This window comes from Scylla paramamosain, chromosome 14 (assembly GCF_035594125.1).
Source record: "Scylla paramamosain isolate STU-SP2022 chromosome 14, ASM3559412v1, whole genome shotgun sequence".
NCBI classification, from domain to species: Eukaryota; Metazoa; Arthropoda; class Malacostraca; order Decapoda; family Portunidae; genus Scylla; species Scylla paramamosain.
The window spans coordinates 25,975,745-25,994,664 of record NC_087164.1 but is presented as its reverse complement, the minus strand read 5'-3'; the positions used below and the strand labels follow the sequence as shown (position 1 = coordinate 25,994,664).

At 42.4% G+C, this 18,920-nt stretch overlaps 1 protein-coding gene across 1 annotated transcript in view; it reads right to left on the bottom strand.

Annotated features, from left to right (window-relative positions):
- The window catches only part of LOC135107140 (uncharacterized), an 83,969-nt gene that overhangs the window by 9,566 nt on the left and 55,483 nt on the right, over positions 1-18,920 (bottom strand). Inside the window, exons 10-12 of the mRNA XM_064016850.1 lie at positions 12,434-13,134; positions 10,381-10,612; positions 1,023-1,238 (exon numbers count right to left, since the gene is read on the bottom strand). Of these exons, the coding sequence (XP_063872920.1) occupies positions 1,023-1,238; positions 10,381-10,612; positions 12,434-13,134 (1,149 nt within the window). The remainder of the gene's footprint in view (positions 1-1,022; positions 1,239-10,380; positions 10,613-12,433; positions 13,135-18,920) is intronic.

Below are 18,920 nucleotides of genomic sequence, written 5' to 3'. Positions count from 1 at the left end.
GATCTATCGCTAAAACCGTAAAAACACCCTTGTATACCAATGTAATTTCAACTACGTAGAGCCTTTTGAAAGCAGTTGAAGTGCCAGGAAGTGTTTCAGAATACGGTCCGGAGCGTCGCCCGCCACCCAGCGCTCGTCATCCCCGCCAACTCCCTCGTGTTTATAGTCTTTTCTCACTGGAAGTTCGGCGCCGCTCGATCCTCCGGCATAAACTGGCAGCTTAATGTTATATATGCAGGTAGTCAAGCTCATGTGCGTGTACGTGTGTGTGTGTGTGTGTGTGTGTGTGTGTGTGTCCCTTGTGGTACGTTAGTGATATAGGAAGGCATAGCTGGTGACTGACTGCTCACATCACGGAAATGGGTTTTCTGATGTGAAATTACTTGCGTCAGTCAGTTAGTCACATATTCTCTCTCTCTCTCTCTCTCTCTCTCTCTCTCTCTCTCTCTCTCTCTCTCTCCAATCACCGACAGAATTACTTGCGTCAGTCAGTCAATCATACACACACACACACACACACACACACACTCTCTCTCTCTCTCTCTCTCTCTCTCTCTCTCTCTCTGACAGAACCATACTAATAATTATGAATGTGCGAAAGATGATAGGGAGAATCGGGCATCACTCCACCTTGGCGTGTACTCAGACCCGCGCCGCCTCAAGCCTGACGTGATGGATTATGCCTGGAAAATTCATTACTATTGTTGGAATGATACACAGCTCACCTCAGCCTGTTGCGGGGGAAGATGGAGTGATGTGTGTGTGTGTGTGTGTGTATGTGTGTATGTGTGTGCTATCCTGGTGAACTCTGGAACTCTCTGCCTGCTACCTGTGAGCATATTTCCTCCTCCCTGTGACTTGATCTCTTTCAAGAGGGAGATTTCACCAGACTTATCCTCAAATTTCCGATGATACTCTTTGACTGGTACTTTATTATTGGCTGGTACTTTAGTAGGCCTTTCTTTGCACTTTTTGATGCTCTTGGCCAGTGCCCCTCCCAAATAAAAAAATCCTCAGCTTACCGTCCTGGCACCGGTCCCCTGTGTAGCCCGGCGCACAGTGGCATCTCTCGGGGGACACACACATCCCGCCGTTCCTGCAGCCACCGCTTCCACACAGCGCCACCTCGCACCGCCGGCCGCTCCAGCCCCGGGCACAGTGACACACGCCGCCGTGGCCACATACGCCCTGGTTGACGCAGCCGCCTGGACACACCTCACCCCGCTGGGCCACGCTCTCTGAAAGTGTTGTATTGGGTGTTGTTATAGTTATACGCGCTACTGCTGCGACTGTTACTGCTACTAATAATGCTACTTCTGCCGTTACTGATATTATTACTACTACTGCTACTACTACTTATACTACTACAAGAATACTGATACTTCTACTAATGTTCCTTCTCCTGCTCTTCTTTCGCCTACTACTACTACTACTACTACTACTACTACTACTACTACTACTACTACTACTGCTACTACTACTACTATCTGCTAATGAATTTCATCCCTTCTCATACTACCTGAGTTTTCTGAAGGATTAATCTGTCTTCCCCCCACCCCCTCTCTCTCTCTCTCTCTCTCTCTCTCTCTCTCTCTCTCTCTCTCTCTCTCTCTCTCTCTCTCTCTCTCTCTCTTTCTCTCTCTCTCTCTCTCTCTCTCTCTCTCGGCATCATCTCCAGGTTATTTTCTTCTCTTCCTTTCGTAACATTTCATCAGGCTACCTCCCCTGACGCATAAGTCGCCCCGTAGTGTTAAGTCCCTCGATAAAGTTACGGCCATTACTTTGATTAATCTAGAAACAAAGTTGACTTCATTCCTTCGTCTCCCTTCCGTTGAGTTTTCCCTGTCCATTCTTTTTTTTTTTTCTTGTCGCAAGGGAGACTTAGCGAGAGTTAAAAGTTAAGCCTTCCTAAGATTATTCTCTCTCTCTCTCTCTCTCTCTCTCTCTCTCTCTCTCTCTCTCTCTCTCTCTCTCTCTCTCTCTCTCTCTGTCCGCCACGTCCACCATCACCACCACCAGAAAACTAACCACACCTAATGATACAAAACACGCTGTCTCAAAGCGAACGACTAGAGAGGAGAACTGAAGAGGAACGCGGTAGTGAATGAGATGCAAGACAAGCACAAGCAATCACACGGCTCGGGAGGCAGTGAAGCAGTATTGATTCCCGCCTGTCACGAGCACCACCTGAGAGCTCTTGATGGCTGGAGCACAGAATCTTTCCTTCTCTGACCTGCCTCTTGCTCTTGCTCCTCATACCAGATCGCTTTCGTGTGCACTACACCAGCCTCCCCAAGTCGTATGAATGCAACCAAGTTCATAAAACATAGATAATCAAGTATGGATGGGGATGATAGGTGGAAATAGGTGGGTATATTTCATACAGGGACTGCCACGTGTAAGCCTGGTCGCTTCTTGTACCTTCCCTTATTTCTTGTGTTCTTATGTTCTTATATATCTAAGTTTCATAAAGGGTACAACTAGGGAGATATAAGTAAAATCCTCAGGGTCACTAATCAGGTTGGGTCAATAAATAATAAGGTTGATAAAGTTAGATTTAAATATATAGGAAGGAATTGGCTCTCAAGAAGAGTGGTTGATGAATGAAATGGACTCAGTAATCAGGTTGTTGGTTCTGAGTCATTACGGAGCTTTTAAAAGAAGATTAGACAAATTTATGGAAGAGGATGATACTCGTATGTGGAGATAGGCAGCATGTTTTATGCAGGAATTGCCACATGTAACTCTAACAGCTTCATGCAGCTTCCTTAATTTCATCATGTCATGTTCTAATATACTGTACATAGATCTATTTTCCTCCCAACAGTGAACAAATTTCCTACAAAACCTGACAAGTAGTGAATTCTAATATCAGAAAACTTCTTACGCTCTTGTTCTTACGTAAGTTGAAGAGGAGACGTTAAATAGTAAAGGTAAGCGTGACAGGTTACTAAACATCCTACCAAACTATAGACAGCACTGCACTACATAGGCTTGCTTCATTTCCCCTGGCCCAGATGTGTTAATTAAGTACATGTTAGCACAGTTACCCGTATATCTACCGCTAAGTGACGATAATCTGTTTTGTAGTTTATAATATAGAACACAAAGGAGCAACAAGAGCCCTGAAGGAATACACGTAGCAGTCCCTGTATAAAACACCCATTTCTTTGTCTAACTACCATCCCTATCCCTGTAGAAAACACCCATTCCTTTGTTTACCCACCATCCCTATCCATAAATTTATACTTGATCTTTTAAAACCCACGAACAACTTAGTTACTGAGTCTATTCAAGTCACCTACCACTATATTAAAGAACTAATTAGTCTCATAGATATTTCGCTCTTCTCTCGTCCATCTGTCTTGTAATTATTGAGGTCTGCAATATATGGTAGTATTTTGGGGCCCGGAGCATTTTTTTTCTCACCCGCTGGAATATTTCAATCAGCGCTGGTAACTAAATACAAACTAATATTCGCCTCGCGTACTAAACCTAAGAAAACATTAATGGCCAATTTTCAGGTTTCTTTCTCGTGTCTTCCTATTATTGACTCTATAGTAAATGGCAGAAAGACTTTTTTTTTTTTCTAAAGTCGTTGAAACATTATTTGGACAAGTAATATTCACTTCACATGTTAAAGGAGAAAATGACTACTTCAAGAGACTGTGGTAGAAAAAATGATATGTATGCAAGGCTGTGGGTGATGGAAGGTGTGAAAACATTAACTATTCAAAAGACTCTAGAGGTAAAAATAAGTGTCAGAAAAAAAAGTAGTAGGTGGTTGTGGAAAACGTTATCTATTTAAGACTTAATAGCTGAAAAAAATTATACGTATGAAAATTAATAAGCGATAAAGAGGAAATGTGTCAATTAACGAAGGTTTTGATTAACAGAAATCTTCAATATTTAAATCAACACACACACACACACACACACACACACACACACACACACACACACACACACACACACACACAAGTAAAGGGTAAAAAACAAAACTACACACAACGAGAAGTGTAATACCAAGTAAGTAATTCAACTGGAGGAAACAAACAAACAAAGAAAAAAAAAGACTCTTTGGCGAATTGTAAGCATCACTCATATCATCCTAGAGGAGATGAAGAAACGCCTTAGATCAGCTAATTATACGGCTGGGTGCTAATGGGATTCAATTTCATACTTGACTAGCCATTCCAATCATCGCGTTTTATAAAGCAACCTCGCGCAGTGTCGGGAACCTGGCCTGGATTAGAAAGGGGGAGATAACATGTGCTGATAATTAAGTGCTGTCAGCGACGATAATAAATTCCAGATGAATAAGATACAGTTATGGTTCCAATGGCGCTGGTTTAGCCTCGAAAAACAAGTTATGGCAGCTATACAAACTGACAAGAGGTAACTGAGCACCCATTTCACCACAGCAGGTACTCGGCGATAAGCGAGCGTGATGACCTTATAACTCCATGTCCTTTAAGTGTATAGCGGAAGGGAGGAGCGAGTATCGTAATACTGTACATATATTATCATGACTAACTTACTTTCCCTCCCTCGCGTTGCCTCGGTGTGTCTTGAGAGAGGGGAAGGCTCCAGTGTACGTACGCCCCTTCAAAACGTCTTTACTCAGTGTGTTTCTCTGTTATTTCATGCTGTCCATGCCTCTATTTGTCAGTTTTTTACCTTGTTTTATGAAAGATGGTATATTTTTCTTCTATAACTTCTAATATTTATTCAGTTTTCTCCTCTCAGACAATTCTGTTATTGCATGTTCTCTTTTTGTTTTTCTCTCTCTTTCTGTCACATCTTTTCCTTGTTTACGAAAGATACCAAAACTTTTTCCTCCATAAATTCTAATATTTATTCCTTTTCTTCTTTCGAGCAAAGTCTTTCCGTGTATCTTCCATTACAGTTATTGCATGCTCTCATTTCTCTATTTGTTAAACGTTTCTTCATATTTTCCAAGAGGTGTCTAATTTTTCTTATACATTTTCTGTAATTCATATTCATTCATTTTCTTTCAAATAAATTTCCCCGACTCGTTCTCTCACCGTCTTTGCCGCTCATTTTTGTATCTTCATTCGCAAAACTTTCTTCCTTCATTTTCCGAAACATATTGTAATTTTGTTTCTTCTATGCATAACTTTTCCCTTACTTTCCGAAGGCTAGCGCATTTTCATTCCATATTTTCTGCATCGTTTTCATATTTCTTTATTCGTAAAACTTTCCCTTACAAAACCTACACATATACTCTTACATTTACCTCTAGTACATGTAAAAACCTTTCTTTTCACTCAATTTAGTGCTATGCTTCCTTTTCACATTACGATTGAAAACACACACACACACACACACACACACACACACACATACTTTTATATTTATCTCTAGTACAATGCAAGTTCTCTTTCTTTCATCATTACTATACAATTCAATCATTATTGCCATGTTTCCTCTATGCTTGTCTCTAATACACCTCCTTGCCATATATACTGCACCTATTATGTCCGTCACCTGCCAGGCTAAGACACATGCACACACTGCCCTCTTCCTTTGATATTCGGGGATAAACGCTGCAGTGTCTGTGAGTGGCGAGGACTATCTCCACTCCACGCTATTACTCTCGCATTTGTCTGTGTACTGTTGGTTTTAGTGACTTCAGGTTTAATCGGATTTCAATGATTTAGTCTTGGTGTTAATATGATTTTCAGTTCCTCGCTTCATGACGAAAGAAGTTACCTGTATTGTTGGTTTTAGTGACTTCTGGTTTAATCGGATTTCAATGATTTAGTCTTGGTGTTAATATGATTTTCAGCTCCTCGCTTCATGAGGTAAAAAGTGGCTGGGAGTTGCATGTGAATGTTTTGATAGATTCTCACGGGAACTTGATTGACTGATTGATAAGGTTCACAGGTATGAGTTAAGCGTTTAAGCGTACTGCATTTCATGAGATTATAACTAAACTGTAATAGACGAATTTCGCATACATGTATCAAAGGTAGAGTTTGTTGGTTTAAACATGTACTTCGTTACCAAGATTCTCACGGAAGTCTGAAGGCTATTGAAACTCGTGCAGGCAGGAGATAAAAAAAATACACTTCAGAATTAAATATCTAACTGATGGGAATAGCTTTTGTCATCTTTTAAGGAGAAGCAATTAGGTATTTTGTATATGATTTTTTTTAGTAACTCGACCGTACTCCTCGTCACGGAATTAAGACGTAACTTTCACGAGGCCAGACGTAAATCTCAGTTGATCAGTTCACGTGCCGCTGTCACACGGGGAGTAATGAACACGTGGGCGGCTCATGCCCTCCACATCCCAACCCTCTGCAGGAACAAATGCATTCAATTAAGCCTTCCCTTGCCCTCACTCCAGCCTCCCTGCCAGCCATCTCCTTACCCACGTCCTCTCCTCTTCTCTTTCCCCTTGACACCTCCAGCCTCTCCCTTTCTTATATCTCTCTGACTCCTCTATCCCCTCTCTCCCATAAGTTCCACTCTCATTCCGACATCGATTCTCTCTCCCTACTTCTGACTAACTTTTCCTCTCCCTTCTGACACCTAAACTCTCTCCCCTCCTTTAACTCCTATCATCTCCCCACATCCCACATTCCTTTCTCCCTCATTACAATTCCACCCTTTCCTGTCTCAACACCTCCCTCGTTAACCTTAACCTCAATCCTGGTCTCTACTTATCTCAAATTTACCGTCCTCCCCACTGCATCGGTATCCTTTTTTCTTATCTTACAACCACCCTCCTATGGTCCTCTAAGCTGCCTTCATTGTACACATACTTTCATAACCTTCTCTCTTTCTCCCAGACGCATAAGTTCCGTCAGTCTCTCCCCATGCTCTTTCTCTTTCTCCGTTACCCTTCTTCTTATCTTCATTCTCTACTTCCATCTCTGTTCCTACTCCATGGCTTCCCTTTCCTTCCCTTCCTTCCTTCATTCTCTCCTGCCACGGTTTGGAGTCATATGGATTAATAAAAGGCTTGTTTCCTATTCCCAGCACGTTGTGAGGGGAGACTAAGAGAGAGACACGAGGAGGGGGGGAGTGGCAGGAAGGTTTCTTTTGCTTCACATGAAACGAATTTTTTTTTTTTTTTAATGTTTTAGAGTTTTATTTATTTATTTACTTTTTGTTTGTTTATGTTTTGTAGATTATTCTTGGGGTGTCTGTTCGTTCGTTTGTTTGTTTGGTTGTTTGGATGGCTAATTGTTTAGTTGTTATTATTATTATTATTATTATTATTATTATTATTATTATTATTATTATTATTGTAGTAACTCTCTACCGCCAGTTACTTCCTTGTCGTCTTGTGTTATTTGTAATTCATTAGACAGGTTTTAAAACAACCCAGTCTGTCTGTCAATAAGGCTTCTCTCTCTCTCTCTCTCTCTCTCTCTCTCTCTCTCTCTCTCTCTCTCTCTCTCTCTCTCTCTCTCTCTCTCTCTCTGTGTGTGTGTGTGTGTGTGGCATGAATACAAGTCAAAACAACACATTCCATTTTCCTCCGGTTACCAGCACTTTTTATTCCTGCTCTATTCATTAACTAAACAACTACATCTACCTGCATATACCTGTTAGCACGTATGCGTTAACTTCACAAAGGTAACGAAGTACAAAATATAAGTCGAACAAACCAGGAATTTTACGTCATCATCAACTTACGGACAGAAGTTACACAATGAATGGCTGGCTGGCTGATTGGCTGCGTGTAGTTTTAAATTATCAGTTCATGTGACTTTTTCTTTATTTATGGGGAAAGACCAGCGATGACCGTCAGGCGTTATGTCCGGAACGCTAAGTTACTGTCTGCTTGGCGGTGAAAGGTGAAGGTTTATGGGTGTGAGCCTTAGATGGTTAAGCGCCAATGTGTTCAGATAGTATAGGGTTGCGCTGAGGGTGAAATAGCAATGTTTGAGTTATTGTTGCGAGTCTCCGCTGGTGCTTCATAAATAACTGGTGTGTATGGGAGTGTTTGGTTATTCATTGGTTATTTTCATGTTTCTTTTCTTCTTTCTTTCTTTGTTCTGTTTTCTATTTTCCGTTCTTTTTTACATCTATATTTTTCTCTTTATTTTCTTTCTTTCTTCTTCTCCTTCTTCTTCTTTTTCTTTTATTTCTTCTTTTTTTCTTTTTTTTTTCAATTTTCTTCCTTTCCTTCTATCTTTCTGTTTTCTTCCATCTCTTCTTCTACTTGTTCCTGTTCTCCTTCTTGTTACTCCCTCTTATTTTGATTCTCCTCCTCCTCCTCCTCTCCTTCCTCCATTTCTTCGCATTCTTTTCAAATAATTTCCATATTTCCAGTAACTCCTCTCCAATCCCTCACTCCGAGTCCACATCTGCATCACGCGGCATAATCAACACAGCCTCAGTTTATGTACGTGGAGAAACGTCAGAAGCTGGAGTGTTTGATTCACGCATCTCGAGAGAGTGGACAGTGGACAGGCTCTCGGATTGCTAGCCATTCAGAGCGTGTTTGCTGAACTATCGCTGGCTCATAGTTTGTGTGAGTCCGTTTATCTTGCCCATGTAGCCGCGTCGCCCAGACACTCCCGGCTCTGTTGCAGTTCCGGCCCACTACGCCTTCTGGTACGATAAGACAGCATCTGTGTATAAGTTATGGTGTCTTTTGTAACCCCATGCCACGCCAAGCATAAAATTTAGCACTTGTAAGCTCACGCCTCGCATTTCCCTCCTCCCACCTCCCGCCTCCCTCCTCCCATCTCGTGCCTCCCGTCTCACGCCTCCAGCCTCCCGTCTCCCACCTCCTGCCACACGCCTTCCGCCTTGGAGCGTAAACCTCTTCCCGTCGTGAACCGTCAGAGCGTAAAATTTTATGCTCTGCAATGCCAAAACGGACTTCCTCCTCCATAATACGAGGGTGATATGAACGTTTCTGCTGTTGCTGCGCGCCCTGACATGTGTTCCTATCAGAGAAGGGGGGTGGGTTTCATTTCAACGTTCAGGAGCCGCCTTAAGGAGGTCGACTGGACTTTTGCTGTCTCCTTATATTTTTCATGTTCTTAGGTTCGTACTTACACATCTCTCTTATTACCTAAATTTGCGATGATAATAACTCTGCAATGAAACATACTCTTGTATATTCAAAGAGGAGCGCGTAAGGATGAGGAATGCTTGAGATGGATTTCCCAGCCAGGAGAAAAAGGTGTATGGATGTAGTGAAAGACATGTTTGTAATGGCTGTATCTGAGGAAGGCGTAGAAGACTTGAGTGCGTTCGAGGTTAATCCGCTATGGCGACCCGTGACAGAAGCAAAAGAAGAAGGGGAAGATAAATCACTGTGTTTTATGGAATTTCCCACTTGGCTGGCCGCTGTGGGAAGTATCTTGTACATGTATGAAGGGTGTTTCATCTATTTGTTTTAGGCTCAGGTTGCATGAATACTGATACGCAGCATGTAATACCTCAGCAATTCAATCAATGAAGAGGAAGTGTTCAGAAGGGTGTTTGTGAAATATATATCAACACTCCAGCACTCCAGCACTCCGCAGCTCCCGCCACTGAGCTAATCACTCCCACTAACTGATTGCTGACTCGCTATTCACTCCTGTCACTCCGAGCACTCCCTCCACTTCCATAATGATTCGTCACTCTGCTGTGGTTACCATGACACCACTGCCTCCCTTTCACTGACAATGTCTCACCACTGTCCCCACCACTACACCGCTCCGTCTCAACAATACATCACTCCCATTCTTCCGCTGACAATACGACTTAGCACTCTTTTCCTGCCACCACTCTGTCACTCAACCATTGCCATCACTACATAACTAACCAATGCTATCACTAATAACTCAACACTCCACTACTTCTACTCAATCTAAGCTTAGAAAATATCAATGCCATCGTGAGAGGAAAAAAAATATATGGATTCTAGATAAAACAACACTAGTTTTTTTCGTTATTTTCCATCGTTTTTTTTTTTCAGTGCAGTGTATCTTTTTCCTTGCAGCAAGAAGAGATGTCGCCCTTTGGGGATTCAGGGTAAAGATTGTAAGGACACGTTGCAGACAACATGCATACACTCCTCACCGCTTTGAAAACTCGTGTTGCTACCTTTCTCACATTCTTACCTGTTGCGTTTAACTTCGTGAATCAAGATTTTTTTTTAATCTAAACATTTTTTCTTCTTTTTGCCTTAATTTCGATCAGATCTTGATTTTTTTTTTCATTTTTTTTTTTTTTACACCTGCGTCTTCCTCAGACCTTAAGTTACTTGTAGCGTTGCATCTTTGGTTTAAATTTATACACACAAATGTAAACCAGTGAAAAATATGAATAAAATAATAATCTACACAGCCTCGTCCCTTCTACTTAAACAACACAAACAAAAACACACACACAATTTACGTTTATGATGGTGATGCCTCATCCGGTGATGCTGGTTGTGGTGTAGCTGTTGGCTCTGCTGGTGGTGGTGTTGTTGTTGGTGGTGGTGATGGTGGTGGTTGCTTCCGTGATGGTTGGGGTGGTGCTGCTGCTGCTGCTGCTGGTACCAGTAACTCCACTTGGTTCTTTTGGCGGAGGGCGTGGCGACCGTCCCCCAAGGCACCACTTCGTTAAGGCGTCTCTCCGTCAGGGGCTGAGGGTAAGGATAGAGACAGGAGGGTGATGGAGGAGGAAAGTGAGTGAGGGAGAGGAGAGTGAAGAACTAAGAGAGAGAGATGGTTTTCTGAGGTGAAGTGAGAGAGAAGAAGCAAAGAGATAGGGTGATAACAGAAAAGAATGACAAAAAATGGAGAGGAAATCAAAGAGGAATCAATCTTATCTTCAACAGCGACTGCATCAGGAAGCTCTTGGTAGCGACACGAGTCTCTACAAAAGATGCCATTCTGAAAACCTACCTGCGCCATCACGGGAGGGAGCCGAGTCACTAACCCTTCATAAATACAAGAGGCTGACCATCTGAGACCCCAAAACAGAAGAAAGAATTGCAGCTAAAATACCTACTGGTGCTACAGACTGAGAAGTATGAACACACACACACACACACACACACACACACACACACAGACATACACCACCACCACCACCACCACCATGACTACCACCAGCTTTAGGGAGTCACAGAGGCGTGGCCCTGATTACGTTAATGCGGTAATGGGCGTGTTAGGTGGGCCGATAATTGCACCGTAAATCACCGAAAGAGATAATGGGGAGGCGCCCCGACTGCCGCTCTCCATTATAAACCACGCGAAGCTCTCGTTACCCTGTGCTTCGCTCGCCCCATTAACCACCCATTCATTGCACTTCTTCCTTATAGCCAATGGACTGATGTAATAGGTGACCTGTTTTCGTATTCTGTAATGGATAAGCTAACGCACTCTTTCGTACACTAATGGTACTCATATAGATAATGCATAAGATATTTTGTTGTAATTTGCTTCTTTTAATGTAATGAATGAATTAATCGCACTTTATGTGACACCTAACCACGTTCACCACACGCCTTGCCTTCCCTCACACGATACACTTCCTTCTACACCATCTTATACAATTCTACACCCTCCTAACTCCTCCCTACATCCAACTTAACCTAACCTAACCTGACCTAATATGTACACTACACGCATCTCTCTTCTACACCCACCTACACCTTCCTTACCTCCACCTCCACCCCCCTACACACTTTTGCCTACAATTATACACTTATTTCCCTCTTCTATACCCTCCCTACATCATCCTACACCCTTGTACACCCTCGAAACACTCTCATCGCCACCTACACCTTTCCTCCATCCTAGTACACCGTCCTACACACACAACTGTCTACAGGCGCACTACACCGACCTTCCTCCTCTCTACCTTCCCTGCAGAAGAAGAAGAAGAAGCACAACAACAACAACAATAGCAATAACAACAACAGCAGCAGCAACAACAATAATAATAACAGCATTAGGAACAACAAGAGCATTTTCATCATTATTCTTACTATTATTTTTTTGCTACAGTGGAGTTTCAAATGGCAATATAGCCACACCAACACACACCTTTCTACCTTCCCCCCCCACAAAGAACCCTCCCTCCCGCCTCACTCCTGTACCCAAAAGTCACCACCCGCAGAAAGCTCACAGTTATAATGACACGGTTCTTTTTTCACTTTTCGTTCCCTCGCCATAGGATTCAATTCAGGTGATGATAATTGGCGATAAATTCTTAGACCTCTCTGCCTGACTCTGATGATTAGTTAGCATGTGGCTTTTAATATGTAACTCTCTCTCTCTCTCTCTCTCTCTCTCTCTCTCTCTCTCTCTCTCTCTGAAAAAAGTACAAATCACTACTTAAATTCACTAGAAAGACCAAAAATAGACAAAAAAAAAATGCATATATATAGTAAAAAAAAAAAAAGACTAGTTTAAATCAGTCAATAGGAAGACATAAGATTATTGGGTATTTATCTCACCGCTTCTTGTGGGTTGATGGGGATGCTGTTCATTGATGTTGCTTTACGAGGCTTCTCCTCCGCGAGGCTGATGGAGGAAGAGGAGGAGAGAGGAAAGGACGACGAGGAAGAAAAGGAAGAGGAGGGGTGAGGAGAGGAACCCGTAGTAAGACCATGTTGGCTGGAGAAAAGGGAGGCTGTAGAAGTGGTCTGGTAGAGAGGATGAATATTCACAACGTAATCTCTTGTAGTGGTGCTAGGCGTGGCTGGGGTGGTGGAGGGGGAGGAGGTAACGCCAGAGGAGGAGGAGGAGAAAGCGTAGGAGGCGGAAGGTACGGTAATTACAGGTGAAGATGGGGTGGAGGAAGAGGAGTAGTAAGAGGAGGGAGAGGAGGAGGAGGCGGCGGGCGAGGCTGTAATAGGGAAGGCCATAATCTCATCCAGCGGTGTCGGAGTGGCGGCTCGGGACAAGTTACTGGTGGCTGTCATGTATGGAATCGCCTGAATGACTCCTGGCGCCCTGTCTGGGAGCATAGCGGCGGGGGCGGGGGCGTGGGTGGGAGGGCACGGCTGCAGGTTGCAAGCTCGCTGCTCCTGGGTTTCGATGCCGGCGTGGACACAAGCCTCAAGGAGCGGCTGGTCAGGCAGACACCGGTAGGACCTGACGCGGACCCCACCGTCGCAGGAGGTTGAGCAGCCTGACCACACGGACCACGCCAGCTCTGTGGAGAAGGTGAGGTGGATGAGGGCTGTATAGAGGCAGCAGGGAGATGAAACGGCGGGGAGTACGAAGGATGCGTGAAGAGAGAAGGGACGGTACGACATTATAACAGCGACAAATGATGTACTGAGGAAGCAGAAGTGAAAACAAAGGAAGCTGTAAGAAGCCATCACTTACTATTGCATAAATGGTCTAAAATAATACCCTTAGACTATTTCTATCCACCAGATTTTTAAAAAGGTCACTTCACTTCACTGCTAAATCACACACAAATCTATACCTCTCGTACAATACCCATCCATAAATCCAACCACTCAGATGTCACTTCGTACCACAAGGCTGCTCTCGCAAGTCTTAACGTGGTCCGTCCCACAGTTATCTTGTTTCAAAGAGGGAAAAACGTTTGCTGATTACTAGTGACGTCACAATGTAACCTGGCGTGGCACGGTGGTGGTGGGACGGCGCCACTGCAAGTTATCTTCTCTCTATTTTACTTTTTATATTCTACCGGTTTGTGATCGCCACCAATGTTTAAAAACCGGATCAGAACTGCAGCTGCTTCATATCATTGTATAGGAGTCCAGACAAAAGCACCCACAGAAAAGATTCGTTCCTTTACCGTACAATGGCCTGATGTTGGTTTGCTTCCCGCCTGCTCCACGCCAGACCTTCGTGTCGGAATCTCATTTTTGCTGCCACGATCACCTGAATGTGAGCATTACCATCATACTGCAAGACTTTACATGATTTTATGGAGTATAGGAACGAATTTTTTTAGTCTTTTATGTGAAAAGCAAGGCATTCTTGTCTTAGATTACTCGTATAAAAGCCACGTATCGAATACATGGATAGTTTTTCAAAGGGAGTGTAAAGTGAACTTTGATGTAGGAAACCTCCAATTATTTAATCGAAAGAGAGAGGGAGACAGAGAAAAGTACGAGATGGGTGGAAGAAACCAATTATTAAGGAAAGATGGAGGTAGTAAGAACAAGTGCAACTGATACAAGTAGCAAAGATTTGCTTAGTGTGTCTAAAATTTTAGCTCACCTAACCAGCAGAGGAGAGAATTATCAGACAGGTAAAAAAAAAAAATATTAAGCTAAGGTAGAAGTAGTATGAACAAATGCAAGTGATAATTATAGATAAAAATAAGTTTGCTTAGTATTTCAGGAAAGTTCAGAGGGAGAGTCTTGACTGGCAGACTAATGGAGGTAACAGACAGGAAAGATAGCAAAGAGCAAAGGATTAGGAAAGGAAGAGGCTGCGTGGATCAGACATTTGCAATTAAAGTGAATGTGGAGGAGCAATTAGGCAAGGATAATGAAAAAAAAGTGTATACAGCTTTCATGAAGATGGAGAAAGCGAATGATGGGGCAGATGGGGAAGCTCCCTGGGACGGTCCGAAATTTACGGTGTGGAAGGGCAGTTACCAAAAGCAATTAAGGCGTTTTATAGGGAGGCCAGCGCTTGTGTGAGGGTGAAGGGCGAGGAGAACCGTCTGCTGTCGATACTTTACTGACTTCACGGCCTAAGAGCAGCCAATTTCTCAACCTTGCCTAGACTTAACAGCTATTTAAACGAATACTAATACTGACGCTAAAACTTGTCATATAGTGGTCTGTTGTCGGTACTTCACTGAATTCACACCCTAAAAACGGCCAATTTATCAACCTTGACCAAACTTCATGACTATAGGGGAATACTAATACTTATACTATTACTAACGCTAAAACTGATCCATCTTATCACTCCTCTTTTTACCTTGTGTACATTCAGTGAACCCAAGCAAAGGAACATTGAAATTAATTGCACTGGGTCGAATGTGGAGAAGATTTATGTCATAGTGAGAAGTGATTGTTATAATATCTCCACTTCAACAGTATAAGTGAAGTTATATTATTGATGTATGAATAAAAAAAAAAGTTTGCTTATATTAAATGCTATTGCTTCTCAAAATGCTTATGTGCAAGTTTACATTAATATTTCAAAATTAATTATTGAGTCATCGAGACATTCTAACTTTTAAGAGACTGTAATCTTTAATTTTGCTCAATAAAACCACATTCAGTTACTGAGAAACTAAATTAACTTTTCTTGTATCTTCTAATTGTCTCTTATATTGGGAACGGCATTGTGCTTTTTTTCCGCATGACTAAACTCAGACCTGGATAAAAATAAATAATATAAAATACAGCACGAAGTGGCACAACTAAGGCGTTAAGCTCCTCCCACAAATATACGTCACGATCTAGCGCTGCGGTGATTGGCAGTCAGGCCCCTTCACCACGCGCTGATGGAGAGGTCGTACACGCGAGGCGGCACGGGGAGGGACGGGAAGGGAGTGCGAGGGCGGCGGATCTCGTCCCTTGGGAAGATCATATCCGACAGAATCGCATGCAGCATATCATTTGCACTTGCTTCTCGAGTCCTCTGTCTGCTAATTTTCTTTCGGCCACCGCCTGCTCCACATAATGGCGGCGCCTCCCTCATCCTCAGCCACCGTAACGCCCCCAGTCCTTATGCTCCCAAATCACAAGCATTATTATCATTATCACCATCAATAAACTTCCTAACTGCAGTGGTTTCTCTTGCAAAGGGAGTTGAGAGCGACTCCCGCGTTCAGCAAGCAAGGTTGAGGTTACGAAGAGGCAATTTTGTTAATTAAAGGCGCCTCACCTGTTCAGTTAAATGGTACACAGGCAATCATACCTCCACGAAGACTTGAAATTGTAGACCCTCGCTTCCTCCACTCAGTTGCTTCGCCATAAAGATTTGATTTTATAAGACACCTCAAAGTGGAATGTTACGTTCTGGTACGCACACTGAAGGTCTTACTAATGTATTCCAGGCACGAATGTGTGGCGTACCGTGCCGTGCAGACCCTCTACTGCTAAATACTGCGCTATACCTGCCAGTTAAATTTAAAAATGACACCATTCTGGGGGTTGGAGCTCTCTCTCTCTCTCTCTCTCTCTCTCTCTCTCTCTCTCTCTCTCTCTCTCTCTCTCTCTCTCTCTCTGTTCGGGGACAGCGTGGTCACCATTAAGACTGATTATAAGAGCAGCTTACACGATCTTATCCAAAAAATGACAATGAGAACCATATTTTTAGGATTTCTCTTCAGTGTTCGCTGGGATTAACTTTGACATAAGAGTATAATAAGGCGGGGGAATAAAAGTAGGTTTTTGCAAGGGAAAGAGTCGCGGGCGGTTGATGAGGAAACTCGTAAGGAAAATTATGGTGTTTTTCTCTTTTCCTCATGATATTAAATGTCGGTATTCTTTCTCTTTTTTTTCTTTTTTTTTTTTCCTCTCAGGCAACAGCAGTATCAACTCACGTCAGAGACAGGACTTTTAATTTAATATGAGTCCAGCTTTTCCGTCTCTCTTTTTTCTCTTTCTATCTCTCACTTTCTCTCTCTCTCTCTCTCTCTCTCTCTCTCTCTCTCTCTCTCTCTCTCTCCCTCTCTCTCTCACTCCCTCCCTCACGTGCACCGACAATAAACTGGGATTTTTGGGCGCATTTTATTTCCAACCTTTGACTCGTATTCATTTTGTACTGCAGAAGGGTAACGCTTCCAGTAGACCCGCACCCACCAAGGCTCGGGGCTGACAGGTTTCGCCAATAGCAGCAGTAATAGCGGCATAGTGCATTGCTTCCCCGTATGGCCAGATGTTGCAGACAGGTGAATAGACAGAGGAATTCATGGGTGGATCGACTGATATTTAGGTTAGGTATGGTATGTAGGTATGAATGGTAGAGAGAGAGAGAGAGAGAGAGAGAGAGAGAGAGAGAGAGAGAGAGAGAGAGAGAGAGAGAGAGAGAGAGAGAGAGAGAGAGAGAGAGAGAGACAGATAGACAGATAAAAAGTCAGATAACACACACACACACACACACACACACACACACACACACACACACACACACACACACACTCTCTCTCTCTCTCTCTCTCTCTCTCTCTCTTTCTCTCTCTCTCTAGACGTACATTCGTGGCAGCAGAAAATGACACGAGAATTATATTGTGTAAGGCTCTGAAACTCGTGACCAATGCGAACGCCAAGAGACCAAATTACTTGATGTCTTTTGTACTAAACTGACTCAACCTGATTGGAAACTTTTACTCTATTAACTTGCTCTTGTATAGGAGGAAGAAAAATTAGGTATTTTCTTATACGTTTCATTAACCTTTCTGACAAGTCTCCTTTACACGTTAAAAGGAAGAAAAAATCAAGGTCAGGTGTTTATTATAGTCAAACAACAACTTGTAGCCAACAGGAGTCAGGAAAAAAAAAGGCCCATAGAATACAAAAGGGGATAACGGTTAAGAAAAAAAAATATAACAAGCTTTCGTACCCTGGAGGAAAAAAAAGAGAGTGAGGGAGAGAAGAGGGGAGAGGAAGGAAGGAGGTGAAGAGAGGAGGAGGGTTAACGAGACCAAGCCTTTCAATCTCCCACTAAACTTAAATGGACAAGTAGTTTTTCTTTTTTTTTTTTCTTGTTTTTTCCCTCTCGATATGTTCCCGTAAAACCTACGACCCTCAGACTGCTTTGTGTATATTACATTGGGAGGGAGCCACTGTGAGGCCACTCAGTAAAGAAATGTTAATTAGTTCCTGAGCCTATGGTGTTTATATACGACAAAAAAAATAAATAAATAAAAAGAAATAAACAAATAAATAAATAAAATAAAATAAAATAAATAAATAAATAAATAAAATAAAAAAATAACACAGCTTTAATAATTTAACTTTACTTCATATGAGGTCTTCATTTCACCAAACACCGCGTTTTATGACCACGATGCTTCAATGCATTAACGCAATTACTGCTAAAGTTTCTTATGCGAGGTAAAATAACACAGCTTTGATAATTTCTCCTATGCGGTTCACACATCTCATTAATTATTTGACAAAAAAAAAAAAAAACTGTGATGCTTTGACTCAATCACTGGTCAGGTTTCGTATCCGATAAGCGACAAGAGTTATAGTGTAACTGTTAATAGCTGGTTTTTCTAGTGTAAAGAGTTCTTAAACATTGCTAATACACAACAATGAACAATTATTACAGCAGATTCCAAGATTAAAAGGAGAATTTGAAGAAGGATAAGAAGTCGAAGGTTTTAGTCAGAGTGGAGCGAATGGAAATGTAATAACAGTAAACAGTAAACAGTAAATAAATAACTAATAAAATCATAAATAACAATAAAATCATAGTCAATAAAGATGATTTTCAAACCCTCGAAAAAAAAAAACCGTGATATTTCTCTATTGCCATTTAGAATAAAAATTAAACTTGTAATGCCGCACCGAAGCCTTACATCAATCAATCAATTAATCTATCTATCAATCAATTAATCTCACACGCTGCTGAAATAAAAATAGCTCAACCTTATCTCTTTTTCTCTCTTTCTTTTCACACGAGAAAGAATCACCACTCTTATCTCCAGGACACAGACGACTTTCTTTTTTAAAAACTCCTCCCCATTTATCTTCTTTACGGAACCTTTAAAAAAATGGGCTTGGCTGCGGAGAGAGGGAGCGAAAAAAGGGATGGAAGAGAGATGGACGGAAGGGCGGTGGAAATGGGACGTAGGTGGAGGAGGAGGAGGAGGAGGAGGAGAGCGGGAGATAGAAGAGGCAATACCTGGCCCCTAGTAATTACTTGGCAAAGGGGAGAGAGAGAGAGGGAGAGGAGGACGGGGCAAGGGGTAAGAGAGAGAAGGAGGGCGAAACGGTAGGGAGAAATGAGTCAGGAGAGGAAAGGAAAGGATTGGGGCAGTTGGGT